This window comes from Podarcis melisellensis, assembly GCF_964234715.1.
Source record: "Podarcis melisellensis genome assembly, chromosome: 10".
In the NCBI taxonomy this organism is placed as follows: Eukaryota; Metazoa; Chordata; class Lepidosauria; order Squamata; family Lacertidae; genus Podarcis; species Podarcis melisellensis.
This window is the reverse complement of record NC_138542.1, coordinates 59051425-59073379: the sequence shown is the minus strand read 5'-3', so window position 1 is coordinate 59073379 and position 21955 is coordinate 59051425. Positions and strand designations below refer to the sequence as shown.

The window sequence follows — 21955 nt, the reverse complement described above, 5'->3', positions numbered from 1 at the left end:
GTAACAAATATTTAGCAAAGAGCCAGAGATATGCAAAATACAATACATTTTAATCAAGTTATTAAACGCTAGCAATGAAAAAGGCATAGCAAAAAAAAAGCAATTTTTAAAAAAATACTGTACAGCTGTAATTTGCTATTGTGAAATGGACCATGTACATTGAAGGAAACTGCTGAGTGGTCTCTAAAACGGGCTAAGAAGTCATGCAGTGGAACAGGCATCAAGTCTGCACGTGTTCATTTGAATACACTGGCACAATTTTCAAGGCAGTCGGCCTGATGGGCCATGGAGAACTGATGCTTGGGGATCCCTTTCCTCTACCTCACCACAGGTGCTATTGTGCTTTAGCTGAATTGGTTACCAATATACATGGATGCTTTAACAGCCTGTAATGACTTATCTTGCACAGTCACAACACCTATATATGTTGTAATTTTTCCTTTGTCCCAGGTCTATGGCAAATTTTATACAGAGCCATATTTTGACCTGAGTAACAGCTGAAAGAACAACATTGGTTCTGCCCACGGCCATTGGCAAAAAGTTATCCTGCTAAGCATGTACTCTCCCCTTACACACTACAACCGCTTGCTTCCATTTGCCTGTCTTGGATTGTGTAGGGAGACAGCAGATGTGGCGCATAATGGGAAATCGACAGAGCAGCTAAAGTGCGGGTGCATATTAAAGAGCCCCTTGCCTGTGATTCAGAGGCTGCACACTCATTACTTTTGACATGGTGATGCTTCTGCAGACAGCATCCCTGTGGTGAGTTAAAAGTCCTATTGTGGATGGAATCTGAAGGCTTCACACACTAGCTATGTTGAGTATAACCACATAATCCTCTGCTTCAGCATCTTTCTAAAATACCCCCTTCTAAATTAGGTTTGCCTAGATTCTTCTGTTATATCATGAAGAAGTATCCATTACCAAAATTAAGTGCATTCTGAAGATTGCTTCAGCAGTTTTGCTTATCCATAATTCAAAGACTGCATAAGGAAGCTGCCAACACATTTACAAGAAAATCCCTAAACTCAGGCAACTCTGCTGGGACTATTTGTGACATGAAAAGAAATTAATTACTGCAGCATTTAAAACTGGGCAGAGCAATTACTTAATGCAGGGCTTCAAATCAATACAACAGCATTTTACCTTATTGACCATAAGATGAATATAGAATAAGAGTACAGTGCTTGTTGAGGAAGATGGCCTAAAACATTTGTCTTGATGTGAAACATTTTGTCTTAATCATTTGTAAAATGATTTGGAGTTCATTAGTTTTCTGGAGAAGAGGGTCACCAGCAAGGCGGCTCCACATTATGCAGGAGGGTGTAAACCTAACTGGATTGCAAAGAGCTCTGAAAGTACAATCCCAAACAGGGTGAAGGGGTAACAAAATGGCAATTGAGATTCAATGTAAGGGATATATATTGGGGCAAAAAAATCCTAACCACATATGTATTAACAGGACCAGAACTGGTGGTGACTATTCAGGAAAGATATTAGGTTTGTGCTGTTTTGATCAATGTAGGTATCACTTCAGTGTGCTGTGGCAGTGAAACAGAGTTATTTCATGCAAGGAATTATTAGAAAAGGAACTGAAAAAGCGGGCAGTATAGAAGTGCTTTTTATGTAAGTGTGATGCACTATGAATATTGTGTACATATCCTAGAGCTGGAAAACTATAGGAAAATGTAATACAAATAACCAAGGGGTTACAGCACAGCTAAAGGAGTACTGGGTTGTTTTTAGCAGGCGACCACAGTGCCTGGAGACAAACAAGTTGTGTATTCACAGCTGTGACCAGAGGAGAAATGACCACTGGGAGGAGTGCAGAGAGAAGAAATACCATGGTGCATCTGTAATAGTGAAACTAGATGCCTTTATCTGCCCCAGCTATAATGAAACATGTATCTCCTGTACTGGCCTCTACAGGTCCAGCATGCATTGTAACTCTCCCAACAGTTTGACTTTACCATTGATGACATACTCTTCCACTGTCTCTTGAATCAGGCAGATGCCAACAATTAAAAAAAAAACTAAGGAGAGACCTAAGGAGAAGCTCATAAAATTATGCAACGATTAGAAATAAGTTCTTCCTCTCAATACTACATTTGCAGATCAATCAATCAGCAGCAGATTCAAGACAGGCAATGGAAAGTACTTCATACAATGAAATTATAGAATTCACTGCTAAAAGATGTAGAAATAGCTATGGAGTGTCAACCCATCAATGGCTATTAGCCATCATAGCCGCGTAGAACTTCTAGGTCCAGAGGCAATATGTTACTGACTACTATTTCTACTAATTCTAAGTATTGGTGCTGACCCTTAAAGCCCTAAATGGCCTCGGTCCAGTATATCTGAAGGAGCGTCTCCACCCCCATCGTTCAGCCTGGTCACTGAGGTCCAGCACCGAGGGCCTTCTGGTGGTTCCCTCCCTGCGAGAAGCCAAGTTACACGGAACCAGGCAGAGGGGCTTCTCGTGGTGGCACCCTTCCTGTGGAATGCCCTCCCACCAGATGTCAAAGAGAACAACAACTATCAGACTTTTAGACGACATCTGAAGGCAGCCCTGTTTAGGGAAGCTTTTAATGTTTGAGGCATTACTGTATTTTAATATGTGGTTGGAAGCCGCCCAGAGTGGCTGGGGAAGCCCAGCCAGATGGGCGAGGTATAAATAATAAATTATCATTATTATTATTCTGGGGCAACAGCAGCAGGTTAGGGGTGTTGCTTGTGGGCTTCCTTGTAGCATCTAGTCATTCACTATGGAAACAGGATGCTGGACTGGACACATCTTTTATCTCATAAAACAGAGCTCTTGTGATGTTTCCATCACAATCATTTTATATGGCTTGTTACCTGGAGCTTACTGAGCTACCTGGTCCATTTCATCTGATCCTCTGAGGCCACTTGTATGCTACCTGCTTGTAGCATTAATTTGAAAAAAATGCATTATTTATAGGTTTGGTATCTAGCTCCATTTACAAGCAGATTACTGACGCACAAGAATGCTTGAGTATATGCAGCAGGATGGCTGGGCAGACAGGTAAGCCAAGCTGCCAAATTTCTGCTGTCAGCTCTTCTACGCATTAGACTTCACAAAAATGTGTGCACAAGATTGCCTGAGGGAGGATGTCTGAAATGTCTGCATTCTAACCAACAATCATTTCTTTTTTGGCAAAACAGAACAGATTCTGGGTGGAAGTATGGGGTATAGTTAGCCATCCTACCATGTGATCCTAGCTGAAGTGCTGCTGAATATTCTGAAAAAGCAGCTGCTGCTGAAGACTTTTTAGACTGTCCAAGACATCTGGGGAGAGGTGTTGAGCAGACCCATGTCCTTCCTGCCCTTGCTCCTCTTCTTCCTCCAGGGGGCTGTCGGAAGGCAAAGGGGAACATCTGGAAATGTAACCCTGGTCTGACTGCACCGACTGTCTTTGATCTTTGCAAGACTCATCAAAAACCAGCTGCTGTTGCTCATTAACATCTTCTTGGCAGAGAGGTGTTTCAGAGGGCAAAATGCTTTGTTGGTAGAGAGAGTACATTAAGCTCTCCAGCTGCTGCTTCACATCAGCTGGCAAGGGGTTGGGGTTTGAGGACAGATCTTCTTGAAGGATGACATTGTTTCTCCTGGGGGTGCTAGTTTTCATCATGGGCATTCTTTCTAGCCAATCTTCATTGGTCAGCAGCTGATGGCTAAGTATCTCTGTCTCTTCTGTAAGGGCAACTGGCATTACTACCTGAACCTGGGAGCAGTCATCAGCAGGAACAACCAGCGTCTGGAATGCTAGATCCTCTTGTGGTAGTAGCTGGGGTAACAGCCTACAAGCTCCCGACTCATCTTCATTGACTAAGAGGTTGACCAAGCAACAGCTATTGGGATCAGGTTCCTGTGGAAGCAGTTGCCGTTTCAGAATTCCTCCCTCAGTCGGTATTAATTCCTGAGAGAGATCCCCATTCAGAGACTGAAGGTCATCTTCATACTCAGGGCAGGCATTCTCTCTCTTAAACCAATCAGGGTGCTCAGTCTGCCATTTCTGGAACTTCTGCACTGCCTCCTTCAGTTGTCTCCCACTGAAGCTTTCAGCGTAGTTCTCAGGTGAGATCTCTGGAATCTGATGTATTCTCCCTGGTTCAAATTTCTCCAGATCCTGAATCAGGAAGTAAACTTCCTCAAACTTGTCCATCAGTTGGTACTTGGAGGTGACGTTGAATGGATCTGGAATATCTCTTTCACTGCTTATGCCCTCAAAGTAACAGACTAGGTACATGCCAAAACAAGCTGGCTGTTTAAAGTCTGGTAGGATCAGATTCAATGCTGGAGTGAACATATCCCCTATTGGTAGCAGGTTATCTTGCTTGAGAGATACAGTTAACTCTTCACGCCCAAGCATGGCCTGCCACTTGGCTCGAGTACCCCGGGAACACAAGATGATGATCTTTGAAGAGAGTGCTTCCATTTCCTGTTTTTGCCGTGTCAGCCAGCGCACAGCCCCCATCTCTGATATTTGACGTTCATCCAGCAAGTCTAGGACCACCTCAGTACCACAGACTGTGATCATGAACTGAGCAAACTTCATCACAATGTCTACATAGAGCTTGTGATCAGCAGAATACACAATCCAAACCTTACGAGTCTTCAGGGGTGGAGGAGACTGTGACAGGCGCAGCAGTTCTGGAAAATTGAGATTTTTTGTTAAAAAAGAAAACCACCATGAGTTGCTGCACTGCACATGTGGAAAGCCAGAATGCAAAAATTTGGAACTGAATATGCTTTCTAAGCTGTACAGAATACAGGCATGTGTGTTCAAGACCTTTTAGTACATGTAAGCCATGCCTTAATCACCATTTAACCACCAAAATATAACCATAATACATAAAAATAGTAAAAGAGCTAACTTCCCCTGCCACCATCTCAATTCATTTCTGTACATAAAGCCACTAATTAAGATTTGTATTGGTGATCACAAAAGTAGAGGTGATGCTAGTCTTAAATAGTTGTTGGACCTTATGTATGCACATTCAGATTTGTTTTAGAATATGGACTAGCATTAGCTGTTAAATGTTTGTGTATGCCACACACTAAAGAAAATGACTTATTATGCAAGAGAGGTGACAGAAAACTAGAAGGACAATGCAGAGTCTTTAAGTCACTAGGAATAAGATTAGTGCACTCCTTGCTACTTCATGCATTCAGCCCTTTCATCTTCCCCAGGCCCTTTTTCAAGTTCACCACCACAGATTTCCCCAAATATTTTATTGCCACAAATTTCTATTTGTATCTTGCACATGTGCTATCCTAATAGTACATACAACAATACAAGTCCAAATTCTCTCATCCCAGGTTCCCACATTGCAAATTGCACTGACTCAATAGAAACAAAATGTTCTCTTACCATGGTGGGTACCATCACTGCTACTTGTTCCTGAATGTGTTACTAATAAGGAAAGAAAACAATAGACACATATAAGATGATCTGATAGAATATACATTTGGTCTAGGAACAACAGTATCTTTTGAAGACTAAGCTGAGACAGCAGTTCTAGGACCCAACATCTATGCCTAAAAATAACTGATGTCTATAAAAATGAATAAAGGTGCTCTGACACCCTTATTCATTTTTATAGACTGCAGTTAGTTTTGTGGTTTTTTTTTTATAAATATTCATTGGAGTTTTTAATAAAAGAAATACAGAAATATTAAACAGCGTTACTTTGTTTTTACAAGATTTCATAACATCTTTGGGCTTCCTCACATCTCCCGCTCCCACTTACATCATTAATGAATTTTTATCAAGCAAATTATCATCTTATTTTCAATTTTATAACCACATATTTAAATACAATATAATAGTTCTCCTACCAATTTTGTTTCTCTTAATCTCTCTTATCATCAAATTCTGATCCAATTTAATGATGGCCAGTTATTTATAACCAAGCATCCTTCTTAATATTCCACTAAATCACAATATTTCTGTAGGTAAATCTTGAATTTCTTCCAATCTTCTTCAATCCTTTCTTCTCCCAGGTCTCGGATTCTGCCAGTCATCTCTGCCAATTGCATATAGTCCATCAGTTGCTTCTGCCATTCTTCCAGTGTGGGTAGATCTTGAGTTTTCCAGTTCTTAGCGAGTAATATCCTTGCTGCTGTTGTTGCATACATGAAAAATGTTCTATCCTTCTTTGACACCTTCTGGTCGACAATACCCAGAAGAAAGGCCTCTGGTTTCTTAGTGAAGGTATACTTAAATACCTTTTTCAACTCATTATATATCATTTCCCAGAAGACCTTCACCTTAGGGCAGGTCCACCAGAGGTGAAAGAATGTTCCTTCATTTTCTTTACATTTCCAACATTTGTTATCAGACAAATGGTATATTTTGGCAAGTTTAACTGGGGTCATGTACCATCTATATATCATTTTCATTACATTTTCCTTCAGAGCATTACATGCAGTGAAGTTCAGCCCAGTGGTCCACAACCTTTCCCAGTCTTCAAACATAATGTTATGCCCAATATCCTGTGCCCATTTTATCATAGCCGACTTAACCATTTCGTCTTGTGTATTCCATTTCAACAGCAAGTTATACATTCTTGAAAGTACCTTAGTCTTAGGTTCTAACAATTCTGTTTCCAACTTCGATTTCTCCACCTGGAACCCTAACTTTTTATCACTTTAAAAAATTTCTTTAATCTGAGCGTAGTGTAACCAGTCTCGCACTTTATCCTTCATTTTCTCCATACTCTGCAATTTCCAATTATCTCCGTCTTTTTCTAGCAGTTCCCAATATTTTGGCCAATAGGCTTCCATATTGGGTCTTTTTCGGGCCTTAGCTTCCAAAGGTGAGAGCCACCTTGGAGTTTTATTTTCCAGTAAGTCTTTATATTTTGTCCAGACATTGAACACTGCTTTTCTGACAATATGGTTCTTAAAGGCCTTATTGATCTTAACCTTATCATACCATAAGTATGCATGCCAACCAAAAGCATTGTTATAACCTTCCAGATCCAACACGTCAGTGTCTTCGAGAAGTAGCCAGTCTTTTAGCCAGCAGAAGGCTGCGGCTTCATAATACAACCTTAAGTCTGGCAGGGCAAAGCCCCCTCTTTCTTTCGCATCTGTTAATATCTTAAACTTAATTCTTAAGAATTAGACTGCAGTTAGTTTTGGAGTGTCTTGCACTGTTAATGAGTTATTTCCTGCTTGTTTGGAACATAGTATTTCCCTGCCTCAGAGCCTGGGAGGAAGTTTCAGCAGCCACATGGGATTCTTGAGGATTGCTTGTGGTGCCTGTCCACCCTGTAGTAAGGCCACTCTAACTACTAGGGAAATACAAAACAACAGGTGGATATTTCAACTTTTAGGATGTTGTTTCTTATGCTAGCCTAATTGTTGTCCCGACCTCTCCCCACCAAAAAAACACCCCCAAACCCTTTGCAGTTAAAGTTTGTATGGAGTTTTTGCTGGACTACTTTTGCATGCTATCTACTACTGAGCTATGTTTCTTCTCTAAAGTGTAATACAAAAATTATTTATCAGGCTAGACCAACAAACCATAGGTATTTGGTTCCTATGGAACTTGGGATATCCATACAACTAAATGCTGAAATAATGACTTCTGCACAGGCTCAACATGTAACCATAGGTATGTAAGGAGCCAGGGGCTGGATAAGACATTCTAATTGGGTCACTTTATCTCTCTGTGTTGCATGCTAAAGGCCAAGTATCCAGAAAGGTACGAGTGGTGCAACAATGTGGGAAACAAGCTGGCAAACCTTCCCATTACATTTCTAACATTTTTCATACCTTTTTGCCTTCGAGCAAGCCAAATTACTGAAGCGACAGCTGATCCAACTATTAAAATGCAGATGAGAGTGAGGCCCCAGGGCAACACCACAGAAAGATTATCTGCAACATAGGAAGAGCATAATGTAAGGAACATTTCCACTGCTGCAGTAATTAGACCATGCAAAACTACCAAACCACTTGGGAGTGAGGAGGATGCAACCTCCCCCCACCAGCTATTAGCAATAAGCAGCAGAATTACTTTGCATTTGCTCAGGTCCAAAAAATAACAGGGTATTTCTTGCTTACATCTTTACTGAGCCAAGAATTATTGGCAGAAACAGCCCAATATATCTGAAGCCACATATGCTTTCAACAGAAACAGAATTGATCTTCTGGATAGCTCAATTGGTTAGAGCGTGGTGCTGATAACGCCAAGGTTGCAGTTTCGATCCCCACACAGGACAGTTGCACATTCCTGCATTGTAGGGATTTGGACTAGATGATTCTCAGGGTCCCTTCCAGCTCTGCAATTCTATGGTTCTAAGGGAAATTATCTTCCCTCTCCAGCTCCTTTCAAGAGGGGTAGAACAGGCCCAGCTGCTTTATGACGTTCACCCAATCAGAGATTCTTTGCAGTTGGTTCCTGTTTGAGTTCTGGATTCAAACTACTGTTCATTTCTGGGTTAGGCATTATTCTCTCTCCTGCTTAGTTTTAGGCTGTTAAATTAGATGGTGCAAAACAATGCAAATAAAGCAAACTTGATCAGATTTCTCTTTTGGGGTGTTTTTATTGATATTATTTCTAGTTGTTTCTAATGTTTTAAAAATTGTTATACTAATTTGTTCACTTGATATGTAGTGAGCCACATTGGGCACAATTTTGTGGAAAAGTGGCATTACAAGTTAGCAGATAATGATGATGACAATGATGGATACTGAGTAAGTCATTCAGCCCCTAATCTATAACTTCATCATACAAAGGCGGCAGCAGAGCCACATCTGCTACTCTTGTGAGGAAGGATGATTTCTGCCTTATTTCCATTGTTATGCTGTGGATGATACTTACATGGTTCTTAGACTAAAGTACCATCTTTAAGAGGGAGGGGACAGCTGCCAACCTTTGGGTATCTTAATTCCTTTGTACCCACTTTTGTTTTCCTTATTTATTTTTTGCTGCTTTATGTTAATTGCAACATCTGCGTACATATTACTGGGGACTCTACAGGTCTAAAACTTTGGCTTGTTTTGTAACAAATTCTTGCAGCAGTTAATTAGCTACACAAATTCAAAATTAAGACCGTACCAACTCCCTTTGTTGTCCTGTAAGGCAAGGTAGTAGAGAGACATGGGATGGAAATGGAATGCCTTATACAATCTGTGGCACAACGTGCAAAGAATGGTTGAATCTGGAAAGAAAAAGACAGGAGAGAACAACTTTAGCAGTGTCTTTGATACTCTAACACTTGGTGTTTCTGGAGCAAATTGCATATTGTGTGGAATTAATTGCTCGCTTTTGTAATGGACACACCCTTTAGAAAGGAGAGCAAGTCAACAGTACCATATTTACTTGTGACCCCTTGATTAGGCATTTTGTTTTGTCATCTTCAGACTGTGTCATACTAAATGTAGGGAGAATGAAGAAGTGTCTGAAAATAAAACCTACAAATGGATACAGTTTTGGACATAAAGTGGTATGTGTTCATGTTAAGCAGATATTTTAGTAGGATGGGGTGCAAAATTCATAGCAAGAAGGCAGGAAATATTATTGCAGTGTGCCTCATGTGGGGCTGTCCTTGAAGACGACTGAGAAACTTTGACCAGTCCAAAATGCAGCAGCCAGATTACTGGCCAGGGTTCCATTTAGAACTCGTGTAACTCATTTTAAAACAGTTGCATTGGTTGCCAGTTCATTTCCAGGCACAATTTAAGATACTCTTGTGAAGATGAAATGGTGAGGTATCAGCACTGTTAAAATAATTCATTATGGTTACGTTGTATAACTTGTAATAACCAGAGATAAGATGATCTCTGGAGAAATAATTGTGTTTGGTTTGAAACACAGACAAGGTGATGTAGAATTGGCATGGCCACTCCCTTCTTTATTCAAATAAGAAAAGCAGCTCACCATACCTGAACCGTGTATTCGCAACAAATCTTCAAGTTTCTCTCTAGTTTGACTGTGACGTTCATTGGCTGCAGCAACTCCTTCTGCAGAAACCAAGAGACAAAGTGCAATTCCAAGGTAAAAATCACAAAGAGCTTGAATGAACTCAGGATAAAGAATGAGTAGCAGCACAGGAAAAAAATGAGAAGCATTTGTCATCTCAAATACATTGTGCCTCAAATATCCCAGTGATGCCTCCTGAGCACAGGTGGGTTCAGAGTAAGAAATCAGAGTTAAGGAAGAACTTATCACGAACTTCAGGATAGTTGCTGGGTCCACTGTGTTGCTAGTTGGCCAGGTAGCTGCTCTGGCTAGGAGTGCCTCTGGCTAGGATGTGTGCATGCTCTGTCACATGGTGGTATGTGCATGCGTGTGTGAGAATGTGCTGTGGCAATACCCACTTTTTGACCACATTCATTATTGCCATGCAGCTCTTGAAATTGACACAATGAGGCAATCAAGTCCTTGGGCTGAAAACAGTTAGCTGCCTCTAATCTAGGGCAAACATAAGTAGAATAAATAAGTAGTAACTTAGTAATTGTTGAGGTGGGATTAAATACAAGCACTTTCTAAAATAAGTGTCTCAAGTGGGGAGGAAGATGGAGAACAGCTTTTTTACCTCTGAGATTTTCTGTGTGGCCTTTTTACATTCTGCTCCATCTTTTTCAAAGCTGGTCACATGGATGAAGTAATTGGTTGACTCCATTGCTGGGTTGAAGCTCACCAAGAGTGTCTCATCATCTAGGCTTTGTCCAACCAGGCTGGGTTCCCATCTACTGCCTGCATATATCAATATCATCATGAACTGTGAGTACTTTAAACAGATTTCCTACACTTCTACCCATACTTAAACAAACATTACCTAATTGCAGACATGGGGCTGTTGTTTTCATGATAGGGTCTGTGCAATCTGCAACAAAAAGACAGAAGGATTGCATTTATGTCCAGAAAGACAGAGTACAATAGGCAAGAATTTCTAGCTAAATACCACAAATATATACAAGTGGAAGAACACTTGCTGGGTACGTTAAGAGAGGGGGCACTAAGTTACATTTGATGGGCTCCAGGGTGAGCAGACATGAAATTTAAGTTAGGATAATTTGCTTTATCTAAGGTACCCTTCATCCAAATGGCTCTTAGGGCAGTGTATGACAACAATCATAAAATACAATAAGCCATCATAAAACTTTATCCAGAACTTTACCAGCTTATACACTGAAACTCGTTTGCTTGAATTCAGGCTAAGTCTCAGAAACAGTGAAATTGACAAAAGAAATACAAGTGCTCAGCATTGACACAAAGTAATTTCAATACTGCTGAAAGAGAGAGAGAGAATATTTTGGGGAAAATAAAAGTCCAGCCTACATTATGAAACCAAGGTCAGAGTCTAGTTGAAAAACGGCAACAAGTAGTGCTGACCACTTGAGTTTGTAGGCAGCCTAAAGAATGTTAATTATGTTTTGATCACTGGGCTACTGAGGTTAAACACTATATTGTTTAGAAAATACTACAATGGTAATGAATATAAAGATCATGTTCTTTAGATACTACAATTCATGTAAACACACCCCTCCAGGCTTACAATGCAACACGCAGCTTATTTATACGATTTAGTTGTTTTTCTGTGGTCTACCTTTATATGTGTCCTCAATTTTCCAAATTGCAAATCAACAGCACGAACAGCATCACCATTATTATTATTATGATGCGTGTGTTCCTTTTAAGTTCTTCAAAACTGATTTGCCAATATTTGCCCATTATAGTTCCTGTTTATCTTCCATCTCTTTTTTTTTGTTGTTCACACCACTTGCATCAGTTTCTTTCTGCTGGGTCTATGTTATTTTGCAAGCCCAGAATTTCTTCACCTATTTCCTGTTTTTGCCCTTTCAGTTCCTTTTCTTTGAAATTCTCTCCCATCTGACATTTGAATGGTCACACTGCTTCTTTTATACAATAAGTTCTTTAAAATGCCCATCCCATCGTAGTAGGTCTTTCCTCCAGCCCCTCCAGAGCTGGTGCCCTCCAGATACTGTAGACTACAGTTCCCATCTCCCTGACCATTGGCCATGCTGGCTTGGGGTGGGAGTTGTACTCCAAAACGTCCCAGCGCACCACATTAGCTATTCTTGCTTTAGTCTTGTTTCCATTTCTTATTTTTCTTTATATACAGACTGGAGACCTGCAGGTAGGGCCAGTCACTTAAAAAAACTTTTTATATAGCACTATAATATCCGTATCAGCAGCATCACAATGTCATATCTGCATCTGAACCCAGTCCTGCCTCATGATGGAGAAATTCATTTGATCTGGATTTTAAAGTAAACCTGATTTAATTCGCTGGTCCCAGACTTATATATGAATTGGAATGCACTATTCCTAAATTTGCGATGCAAAAATGAACCTTGTGGTTCAAGAAAGTAAAGAATGCATACTTTATGGCAAAGAATATGTACAAAATGTGTGTTTTCCTATAAAATGCACCAAAAAGCAAAAACGTGCATGTTTTGTAGGAAGAATGTGTGTTAAATTCCTGCAATTTAAATTCAAAATTTTCATGCATTTAAAAAACAACAACTGCAAAAAATTGAATGGACCTACAACTGATTATATGCAAAAGACAGTGAATGGAAAATAGCTCTTCTATCTATCCCTAATCTAGCAACATGATTTTACAACCTGATAAGCCCAATACTAAATCCCATCGTTACCATTATAAAGAGGGTCCTTTACCTGGTACTGTGAATGGCACAGATTTCCGATTATAGTCTCCTGGAGTACTTAATTTGGGCAAATGATGAACAGTTACTTGGTATGTTTGACCTGGTTCTACCTCGAAACGATTGAAAGAGAAGCTCCACTGAAACAACAAAAAGAGGAAAGATACCAATACCAGTGTGCTGAAGTTAAAAACCAAGATTGCACGGAACTGCAACACCGGAGTTATAGTAGAAAAATGAAATAAATAATACAAAACCAAGATTGCACGGAACTGCAACACCGGAGTTATAGTAGAAAAATGAAATAAATAATACAAAACCAAGATTGTACGGAACTGCAACACCGTAGTTATAGTAGAAAAATGAAATAAATAATACAAAACCAAGATTGTACGGAACTGCAACACCGGAGTTATAGTAGAAAAATGAAATAAATAATACAAAACCAAGATTGTACGGAACTGCAACACCGTAGTTATAGTAGAAAAATGAAATAAATAATACAAAATCCACAGGCATGATACAGGAGGGATGGAGGGGAGATCTGAACATCAAGGTTCAAGTTCAATCAACTAGTCTCAAACCCATGAAACCATTGTGGATGGAAGAACTCACTCCTTCCTCTCCTCCAAATGCCTTCTAGAATAGTATAGCTTTGTTAGGTCAACAGCGTATCATTTGGGGCACTCTTCTGCCTACTCTGCTTTCTGATAAAGACCCCTCTCTCCTGCTGTTCTGATGAAGGAGGGATGTACTTTTGAAGTCTTGCAGGCAGGGCTGCTGCCACTCCTGCTATAAGGTAGTGAGTAAGCTGGCAGGGGGGAGGCCAGAGAGACAGGGGCTATAGGGTGACAAAAGCAGTGGGTTATAGCCAAGAGAGCTGATAGTGCATATATCCACTGGGGCAGACAAAACCTGTGGGGCTCCTTTCTCTTTTCCCTTGCAGTTTTTCCAACCTCTGGTCCCTCTCACTCAGATTAAATAACAATGTTTACAATGTTTACAGGCAGTCAGTGCTACAGACCTGCCAAAGCAGCAGAAATGTCAGCAGCAAATGTTATACATCTTACTCTCCACTGCCTTCTGGGTTTTACAAAATTTAAATGTTGCTGCTTTCTCCCTTTGAGCAGTTTAAGATGACTTCTGTTACCAACAGAAAAAGCAAAGGAGTTGGGAGCAGCAACTCTTCTTACTTTGGCAGTAGCCAGTCTCCTGTTTTATGCTGTGGGTGCTCCCAGTCTGAGCTCTCCCTCGTCCCTCTCTCTCTCTCTCTCTCTCTCTCTCTCTCTCTCTCACACACACACACACACACACACTTTAGTTCAGGGACAGAGAAAAATCATACTGCTCCACTGCACTTCCCCAGGTGAGAAACAGAGTGGATCCCCGTGGCTTCTGTCCAGGTAATGCACAAGCAGCAGGGGCTGTGTAGGAGTCATTTTTATTTGCTGCAGGCAACCGGGCATATTCTTACACTACAAGGCTGTTCTTAAGCACAAAGCTGCCCTGTTGCTTTGGGAATGTTATATCTTCTGTAGGCAACAAGCCGAGAGATTCTGAAAAGAGGAAAAGAAGCAGAACATTTGTAATACCTCCATGATCACTTACCCGACCTCCACCATTTGGACGGACTTGGAACAACAAGTTGTTCTGAAGATCAAACTGAGCACAGACCTGCTGGTTAGTGCTCACCTGAAGCACAGCCAATTCTGCCCCTCTGAGGTTCTGAACACTTCCTGGTTGGTGTATGGCCGAGGTGGGAGGGAAGGAAAAGAGGAGGATTTGTAAGGAAACAACTTATTTCTGTTTGTGACCTCTAGAGGAAAATAAAGGTTCATACTGCAGCCTGAGCATCTGACTGCAGAGGTAGAAAAAGTAAATCCTTGCTTAGAAAAAGAAATGAAGGGGCAGGCCCAGGCTTTTCTTAAAATGACTACATCAGCCTGTAGAAGATGCACTAAGGAATAGTTTATTTATTGGAGGAGAAACAGAGAATATGATTAACATGCAGAAGGTCTCTGATTTAATCTGTTTCCTCCAGTTAGGGATCTCAGGCGAGGAATACCTCCAGGAAGAGTAGACAATATTGATCAATATGGATCAATGGTTTGATTCTGTGTAAGGCAACTTCATTAACTTTCCAAGCTATCTTTTTATACTTTCAGCACTCAGGACTTAATTTATCCTGCAAATTCCAGTGTTTAAAGTGATCGACAGGGTCCATGAATACTACAACTGTACTACTGCCTTCCCTGCCTGAAGTGAAATACCACCACTTTAACAGTCAATCTGCTCTGAATTTCTTACATTTTTTGTTTCTGAAAAGGTGTCCAAGGGAGGATTTTCTGTATTACTAGATTGTTCTCAAGTTTACCTGTGTCCCAAAACATATATTACACTTTAACATGAATGTAACCAGGTGTGATATCTGAATGCAGGTGTGATATCTGGAGATTTTGGAAATAAATGTATTATTCCAAAACACAAATAAAACAGTGCCACTTGAATCATCAAAATGGAATAACCACAGAGAGTAAAATGGTTATAGTAAAAATGAGACATAGGCTTTACCTCTCCCAACAGCTGATACTTTACTTTTTTCTGTGATACAGTGTGTGTGTGTGTGTGTGTGTGTGTGTAGAGAGAGGGGGGGGAATGTTACAATTATTGGCAGTTGACAGATTAAGCTGTATAGTCAAGTATTTGCATTTTTCTGTAGCTTTTTCCACCTAGACACTGAGGTTAAGTGTGACTCCTGTTAATTCAGATAGTCAGCATGTGCCAAGGTTTGCTTCCTCTGTCGTATCTGTAAGAGCCTGCACTCTGCGCAGTAACCTAAGTTCTTCATCATGGCATCGTGCAATGGTCAAGCCATCCACAAAAACTTTTAAATGGCAGCTCTGGGTACTACTGCTGGGCCAAACGGTCAGTGCTACATGCTACAGAACCCTATTTATCATTAAATGCCAGCCCACTCAAGTCTATATTAAATTGCCCTTTGCTTACCATCAGTAGCCACCTTCCATTCTATCTTCAGCACAGGGAGCAGTTTTTCCTCATTATCCAAGAAAGTATCAATATGAACATCAAGGGAACTTGGGGCTGACGGAGTAAACTGTGAAGCCTTGAGCCAGCTCTGATCCATGCAGGTACCTGCCAGTTAAACAAAAATAAACTTAAGGACCATTTTTGATGTGGCCATTGATTTTTTTTGGATGATACCAACACTTTGGCCTTACTTGCATCCTCCCATACTATTATGTTTAGCAAATTTTAGGATGCTACCCAATTTCTTACAGGAACAAAAAAGAAGAAGAGGTGCTTTCTTGGATCAGACCAAAGACCCATCTAGCCCAGCATTCTTTTCTCACAGTGGTCAATAAGATGCCTATGGGAGGGCCACCCACGTGACCTGAGCACAATAGCACTTGCTGTATTACACTGGCCTTTGAAAGAAAGCTAGGAAAAACTTAAAGGAGTGAATCCAGTGGAGCTCACCCATCATTAGGGTCAACAGTGAACATATACCGTACATAAGCCTCTTGGCTAAGTATTTCTCTATAAACACACTTTCTAGGAGAAGCCACAGCAGGGGGCAAATATGCACAAGTTGTGCTTTGAGACACACATAATTGGACAAACTGTACAGGTCAATAAATTTGTTTATAACAGTCTGAATATGGATAGTTTTTAAATTACCTTTATATTTCAGTTTACTTAGAGTGTCAGTTCTCTAAGAAGATAACATGCCTCTACATCTCTGCCTGTTTCCATGAAATATGGAACTGGGGATCTCAAGGAGTCTCTCTGCCCCCATTTTACCTACAGTTCCAACACTTCTCAACCTGACATAGGCTAGGTCTACCCACACAGCAAAAATGAGTTGGGAATAAGATGGCAGTATCCTGAAAATGTGGAGCAGCATGTCCCAGATGATTACCAAGTGGAGGAATCCTATTTCTGAATATTCCTCCATGTAAGGAAACAAAAACCTTCCTTGTAAGTAGAAAACTTGCACAGCACGGGTTGACTGGGCTAAAGCCAGTTACTGTGGGTTAAAAATTATTATAGGGGACTTCGTACATGTGATAGAATCCAAAGATGTACTCCACCTACAAGCTGAATTTCACTTGTACAGTCCACCCAACCATCTCATTCTGCTGCATGTGAAGATCTGACTATTTTCAACATGGAAAAAGAAGTACTAGTGAATGCATCATGAGGAAAAAGTTCAATATATAAATGAGGAATTGAAGCTGGAATTCAACACATTCATGGTGGTTATTGCTTCCAAGTAAATATGAATGAATGAATCAATTTATTTCGGTCACTGACCAGAGTGCCAGCATATACAACAACAGAGAGCAAGTAAACATGCACAGGATTGCTCCACATGCTGCCTATTTGATCTTTTCCCTCACTCACCCCAATGAAGTAATGGTTTCTTGTATTTCTAAGCTGACATACATAAACACACACTTCACTAATTTTCATCCTGTAAAATTACAGTAAGGAAACAAAGATTGAAGTACAAACCATCTAAAAAGACTTAAAAAAAAAAGATAACCAATATACTTACTGTTTCGCACAAGGCAATTTAAACCCTGCAGGAGAGAACACAAATATATTATTGAGAGGAACAATTCCTATTCTCAGAGCCTGATGAAGCAGGTGCAAAAAGACAAAGATCATTTATAGTTAGAATTCAGTTTGGTTAAACCAGTCAAGGATATGGTGGGAATGTGTTTAAGTATTTATGGTGCTAACAGTTGTTTTTTTAAACAACCAACCAACCAACCAGACAACTAGTTCATATATAACATGACTGATCTAAAAGTTTGCTTTGGTTAACAGCCATGACTTCCGCACTTTGATTATATGACTAGTGCTAATGAATTTAAACTCTACTGTTTAATATACCCTTGTGTGTAAACAGTGATCAGTTAAAAAATACTACCATCTGCTTTAATCAGGCTGGTTCTCCTTAACAACCAATAAACTAGGCACTCTCTGAACACAGACCAAGTACTGTACATCAAGATCTCTTGTTTGAGAAATCCCAACGAAAGAACAGTGGCAAGAAAAACTGATGAGCTATGCGGAACTGGCCAAGTTGACATATAAACTGTGTGACAAGGACAATTGTGAGTTCAAGGAAGAATGGGAACTTTTTACAAATTATTTAAAAAGACAACAAAATGATTTGGACTCCTTGGCAGGTTTTGAATAAACATCCACAAATTTATTAGTTGAATACATGACAGATAAGGCAATGATATGTACAAATTTATAACATGCAGAGAATAACATGTGCAAAGAAACCAGAGAGGGGAACTGAGGGAAGTTTGGGGGGGAGGCGAGAGGGAGGGAGAAAAAAAGGGGGGAATGTAAACGGTTATACTGATTGATGGATAATTGCTTGTCAAAATTGTTCAATAAAGATTTTTTTTTTAAGTTCTCTTGTTTGAGAACATAACATGACTAGTCACCCAAATATGGTCATACAAGACATGGAACAACATAGTAACCTAATAATTAAAGAGGGTACTACAGTCAAAGGCTGTGTTTGGAAGTCATAATTAGCCATGGTTTAAAACACAGGGAATTAATTTAGCACCCCCTCTGTGCTTGCATGTCCCACCTCTTTTTCTCTGGTGTGGCCACAAGGCGTTTGGAGGTGTTCCATTTTTGACTAACCACAGTTTTGTGTGTCATCTGAGCCCTAAGAATGTGGCTAATCTTAACATCAGTTTGTTGAAAAAAGTCAACTTCATATCCCACAATTATAACAAATGGTTTGAAGTTGCCTTGTTTCAAACAAACCATAGCCAATATTAAACTGTTTGTCAGGTTGGCAACTAGAAGGATACTGTTGACAAAGATGACCCACCAGCACTAGTGGTAGGATTCACTGTGAATATTATATTCAAAAATAACTGAAAAAGAACCTTTCTAACACCTAAGATACAAATGTTTTTACCTTATCCAGACTATTTATTTTAACCATGCATCACAACAAGGATAAAGGGTCAATACACTGAAATGATAAAAGTAATAACTGTGGACATGGTATTGTGTAGCTCATATTCCTTTCAGTACTTCTTGATTGAACACACTTGAAGGAAATATTACCAGATGTTTGTTCACTACCATTAAGAAGTTAGGCTAATCTGCCGCATAGCAGTACGGTTAAAAATAAAAGTATGCATCATCAGAACAAGTTCCATAAACCACAATTTTTAAAATTTTTTTTTAATATAATGATATTAAGTGATGACTCACAGAACTGTATGACTGGATTGTTTTCAAAAAGTGTCATCTACGCACAGAATGGATTCCCTATAGCCAAATCATCTGTAGCATATAAAGCTACGTAGAAGGAGAATTTCTCATAAGAAAAATGAGCAAGATATCTAGCATAGCAGGGTGGCTAAGATGATGTGCTGGAAACTCCCTAGTTCAAGTATCACCTCAGCCATGAACACACTAGGTGTCCTTAGCAAGCTACTCTCTCTCAGCCTTAGTGCCCCATCCTTAATACTCCAGTGGTCTGGTATGATGCGAGTTCTAATCAAACAACATCCAAAGGGCAACCAGTGGTACCTCAGGTTAAGAACTTAATTTGTTCTGGAGGTCTGTTCTTAACCTGAAACTGTTCTTAACCTGAGGTATCACTTTAGCTAATGGGGCCTCCTGCTGCCGCCGCTGCACAATTTCTGTTCTCATCCTGAAGCAAAGTTCTTAACCCAAGGTACTATTTCTGGGTTAGTGGAGTCTGTAACCTGAAGTGTGTGTAACCTGTGGTACCACTGTACAGTTTTTGGTAGAGCATGTTAAGGTGTTTACTGAAATGTTACACTTCTCAGTTGACAAATACTTCTTGAACATTGCCTCAGATTCTCCAATCTTTAACCAAGGGAAGCTTCTGAAATTTGCGTAGCTTGGCTTAAGCCACTTGTATCATCAGCTGTGGTTTCCGCAAGAGTTATGAAAAATAAAATTTCTGATAAAGAGCCTGTTTCGTAACTTCCGACCTTATAAAAGATTTCACGAGCTGCTGTTTTTGTGCCAGTGACAGAAAAAGAGAAGCTGGTAGATCTATGATTTTTTAAAAACTTCTGAAGAAGTATGTAAAAGAGCCAGCTATATCAGAGCAGATTGTCTAAAGATCCTAATACAGGAGACTCTTAGAATGTGTTTAAGTTAAGCATGTGTCTACCAAGGAGGGCAATTAACAATGTAGGATAGTAAAGGCATTAGAGACCTGCTCTACCACTGTTAATGTTGTTCACTGCAGGAGATGGCAAAAGGATGGTGGGAAGACTAGCAACACTGAGTTAGACATTAGTCAACATCAATAGGAGTAGGAAGCCCTTGTCATACATACAATGTACAGTGTCTTATATACAAGCAGGGTTCTACAATTTTTGATTAGTCTTGCTGGCTGAGCTAAAGTAAGTAAGTAAGTAAGTAAGTAAGTAAGTAAGTAGTTGCCTATTCACTTCTCTCTGGGCAAACCTTCCAAGTCTTTACCAAGGAAACAGACTGCTGCTGCTGCTTAAAGGCAGGAAAACTTAGAAGGGGTGTGTGACGTTTGCCCATTCATTATGGAGATGTCGTACTGGGGGGAAGAGAGAAAGGGTTAATAGGCTGACCATTAAGAAAGCCCAAGGGCGGAGCCTAACTGTGTTTAAGGCTCAGCACAGGGGTTTTGGCAGTTATTTGGGTTGGTTTCTTGTGGGTGGGAGGCATAGGAGTCAGAGTGAGTTATAGACAGAGGGGAGCAGAAAATGAATCGGATTACAGTGTTTCAAAGTATTTAAAGCTTGTTTGCATTCACAATTAACTAGATTAATTACAATTAATTAATACATTAAAACCTGACTGACTGAATATATTACCGGGAAACCTGGTTGGTGGTAGAGGAAGAGATAAGCCGTGGTGGTGCAGGGTCTTACTAGTTTGGCCATGCGGGTGCAAAACAATCCCTATCCTTTCTCCTATCTGTGAAGCTTGGGAGGTGGTGAGAATCACTATGCAACTGAAGAGGTATCTCCACCAAATTTCCCAAGTTCAAAGTTGGGAGGAAGGCTGGTTGCTCATCAGTTACCAGAAGGTAAACCATGTTCAGTGTTGTTGAAGCCTGCATGACTGTACACAAATGAATGCTAATTAAGAATGCTAATGCAGCATTAATCTTTTACATACACACACAGAATACGGCTTTAATGAAAAGAGGCATGGAAGTTTCTGACTGAATTCTCACTATTGTTAAAAGAGTACACAATTCTTTAGTCAGAGATCACTTGCAGAGGTAAATTAAAATACAAATACTACTTCAGGAAGATAATGTTGCTATCACAGCACACTCAGTGTTTTGATTTTAGACACCTGTAATTCCTCCAGAGAAGCTCTTTATTTAAGCCATTGATCTGTGGACCAACTAAGGCTAGATATTCTTTCCTAAACAGATACAGTAGTACCATGCAAGGGGAAAAAATGTACAAACACCACCACAATTTTCGGGGGAAAAAACCCACGTTTTACTTTGCTCATCTCACAGAGGTGGGGAACCTGCAGTCATCCAGATGGCTAAGGCTGCTGGGAGCTAAGTCCAACAATACATGGAGGGACACACACGTTATTATTCAGAATAATTTGTTTCTACAGCACCAGTATCTGGAACTTTACAAAGGCAGGTCCTTAACTAAATAAACACAAAGAACAGAGAAGCGGGGAGGGAGAGCATGAAGGCGCGGGCAGGCGATCCTCGGAACAACCCTGCGAAGTAGGTCAATACAGCAACCTTTACATTAACAAACTGGCGACGGCTCGGAGTGAGAGACGGGCTTGTCAAAAGCAACCTCGTGAGTTCCTGACAAGTAGCAAGAACTCGAACCGAGAACTTCCGCATCCGCAGCTTCGAGTTAACTACGACGCCGCTTTCGAAAGAGCCGGAAAAAATGATCTTTGGCCCCGAGAGACTTACCGGCTGGGAACAATTGAAAACTGGCGGGTCTTCGAGGAGCCTCAGCCCTGAAGCAGCGGGCAAAAGTCCCAGAAGAAGTGTAAGGGGAAGCGAAGCGGCGGCGACGGCTCCCATCCTCGCCATAGCCGCTGTCGAAGCGAGGCCACCGGCTACACTCGCTTCGTCCGCCCCCAGTTTCCGGGACCAAAACCTGAAAAGGGAGAACAAGGGCGGAGCTTAGGAAACGCACCTAAGGAGGAGCGAAGAGGGAGGGGGCGTGGCCAAGTTCTTCAAAAGGCGGGCAGGAGCAGAAGTGC

The 21955-nt window shown here is 40.5% G+C and overlaps 1 protein-coding gene across 1 annotated transcript; it reads right to left on the bottom strand.

Annotated features, from left to right (window-relative positions):
* Positions 1–2509: 2509 nt before the first annotated feature.
* IL17RA (interleukin 17 receptor A) lies at positions 2510–21880 on the bottom strand. The gene is made up of 12 exons (XM_081926937.1): positions 21660–21880; positions 17250–17274; positions 15677–15823; positions 14279–14406; positions 12684–12810; positions 10816–10863; positions 10573–10733; positions 9920–9997; positions 9093–9195; positions 7808–7909; positions 5397–5438; positions 2510–4675 (listed from the first exon to the last, which is right to left on the bottom strand). The coding sequence occupies exons 1-12, from the start codon at positions 21780–21782 to the stop codon at positions 3240–3242; spliced, it is 2520 nt and encodes an 839-aa protein (XP_081783063.1). The 5' UTR covers positions 21783–21880; the 3' UTR covers positions 2510–3239.
* Between the last annotated feature and the right edge of the window lie 75 nt (positions 21881–21955).

Coding starts and splice junctions, on each gene's coding strand:
- IL17RA (XM_081926937.1), bottom strand. CDS start 21,782: ATGGCGAGGATGGGAGCCGTCGCCGCCGCTTCGCTTCCCCTTACACTT. Junction 10,864..12,683: donor TGTGCCATTCACAGTACCAG/GTAAAGGACCCT, acceptor TTTTTGTTGCAG/ATTGCACAGACCCTATCATG. Junction 9,998..10,572: donor CCACACAGAAAATCTCAGAG/GTAAAAAAGCTG, acceptor TGGTTTCTGCAG/AAGGAGTTGCTGCAGCCAAT.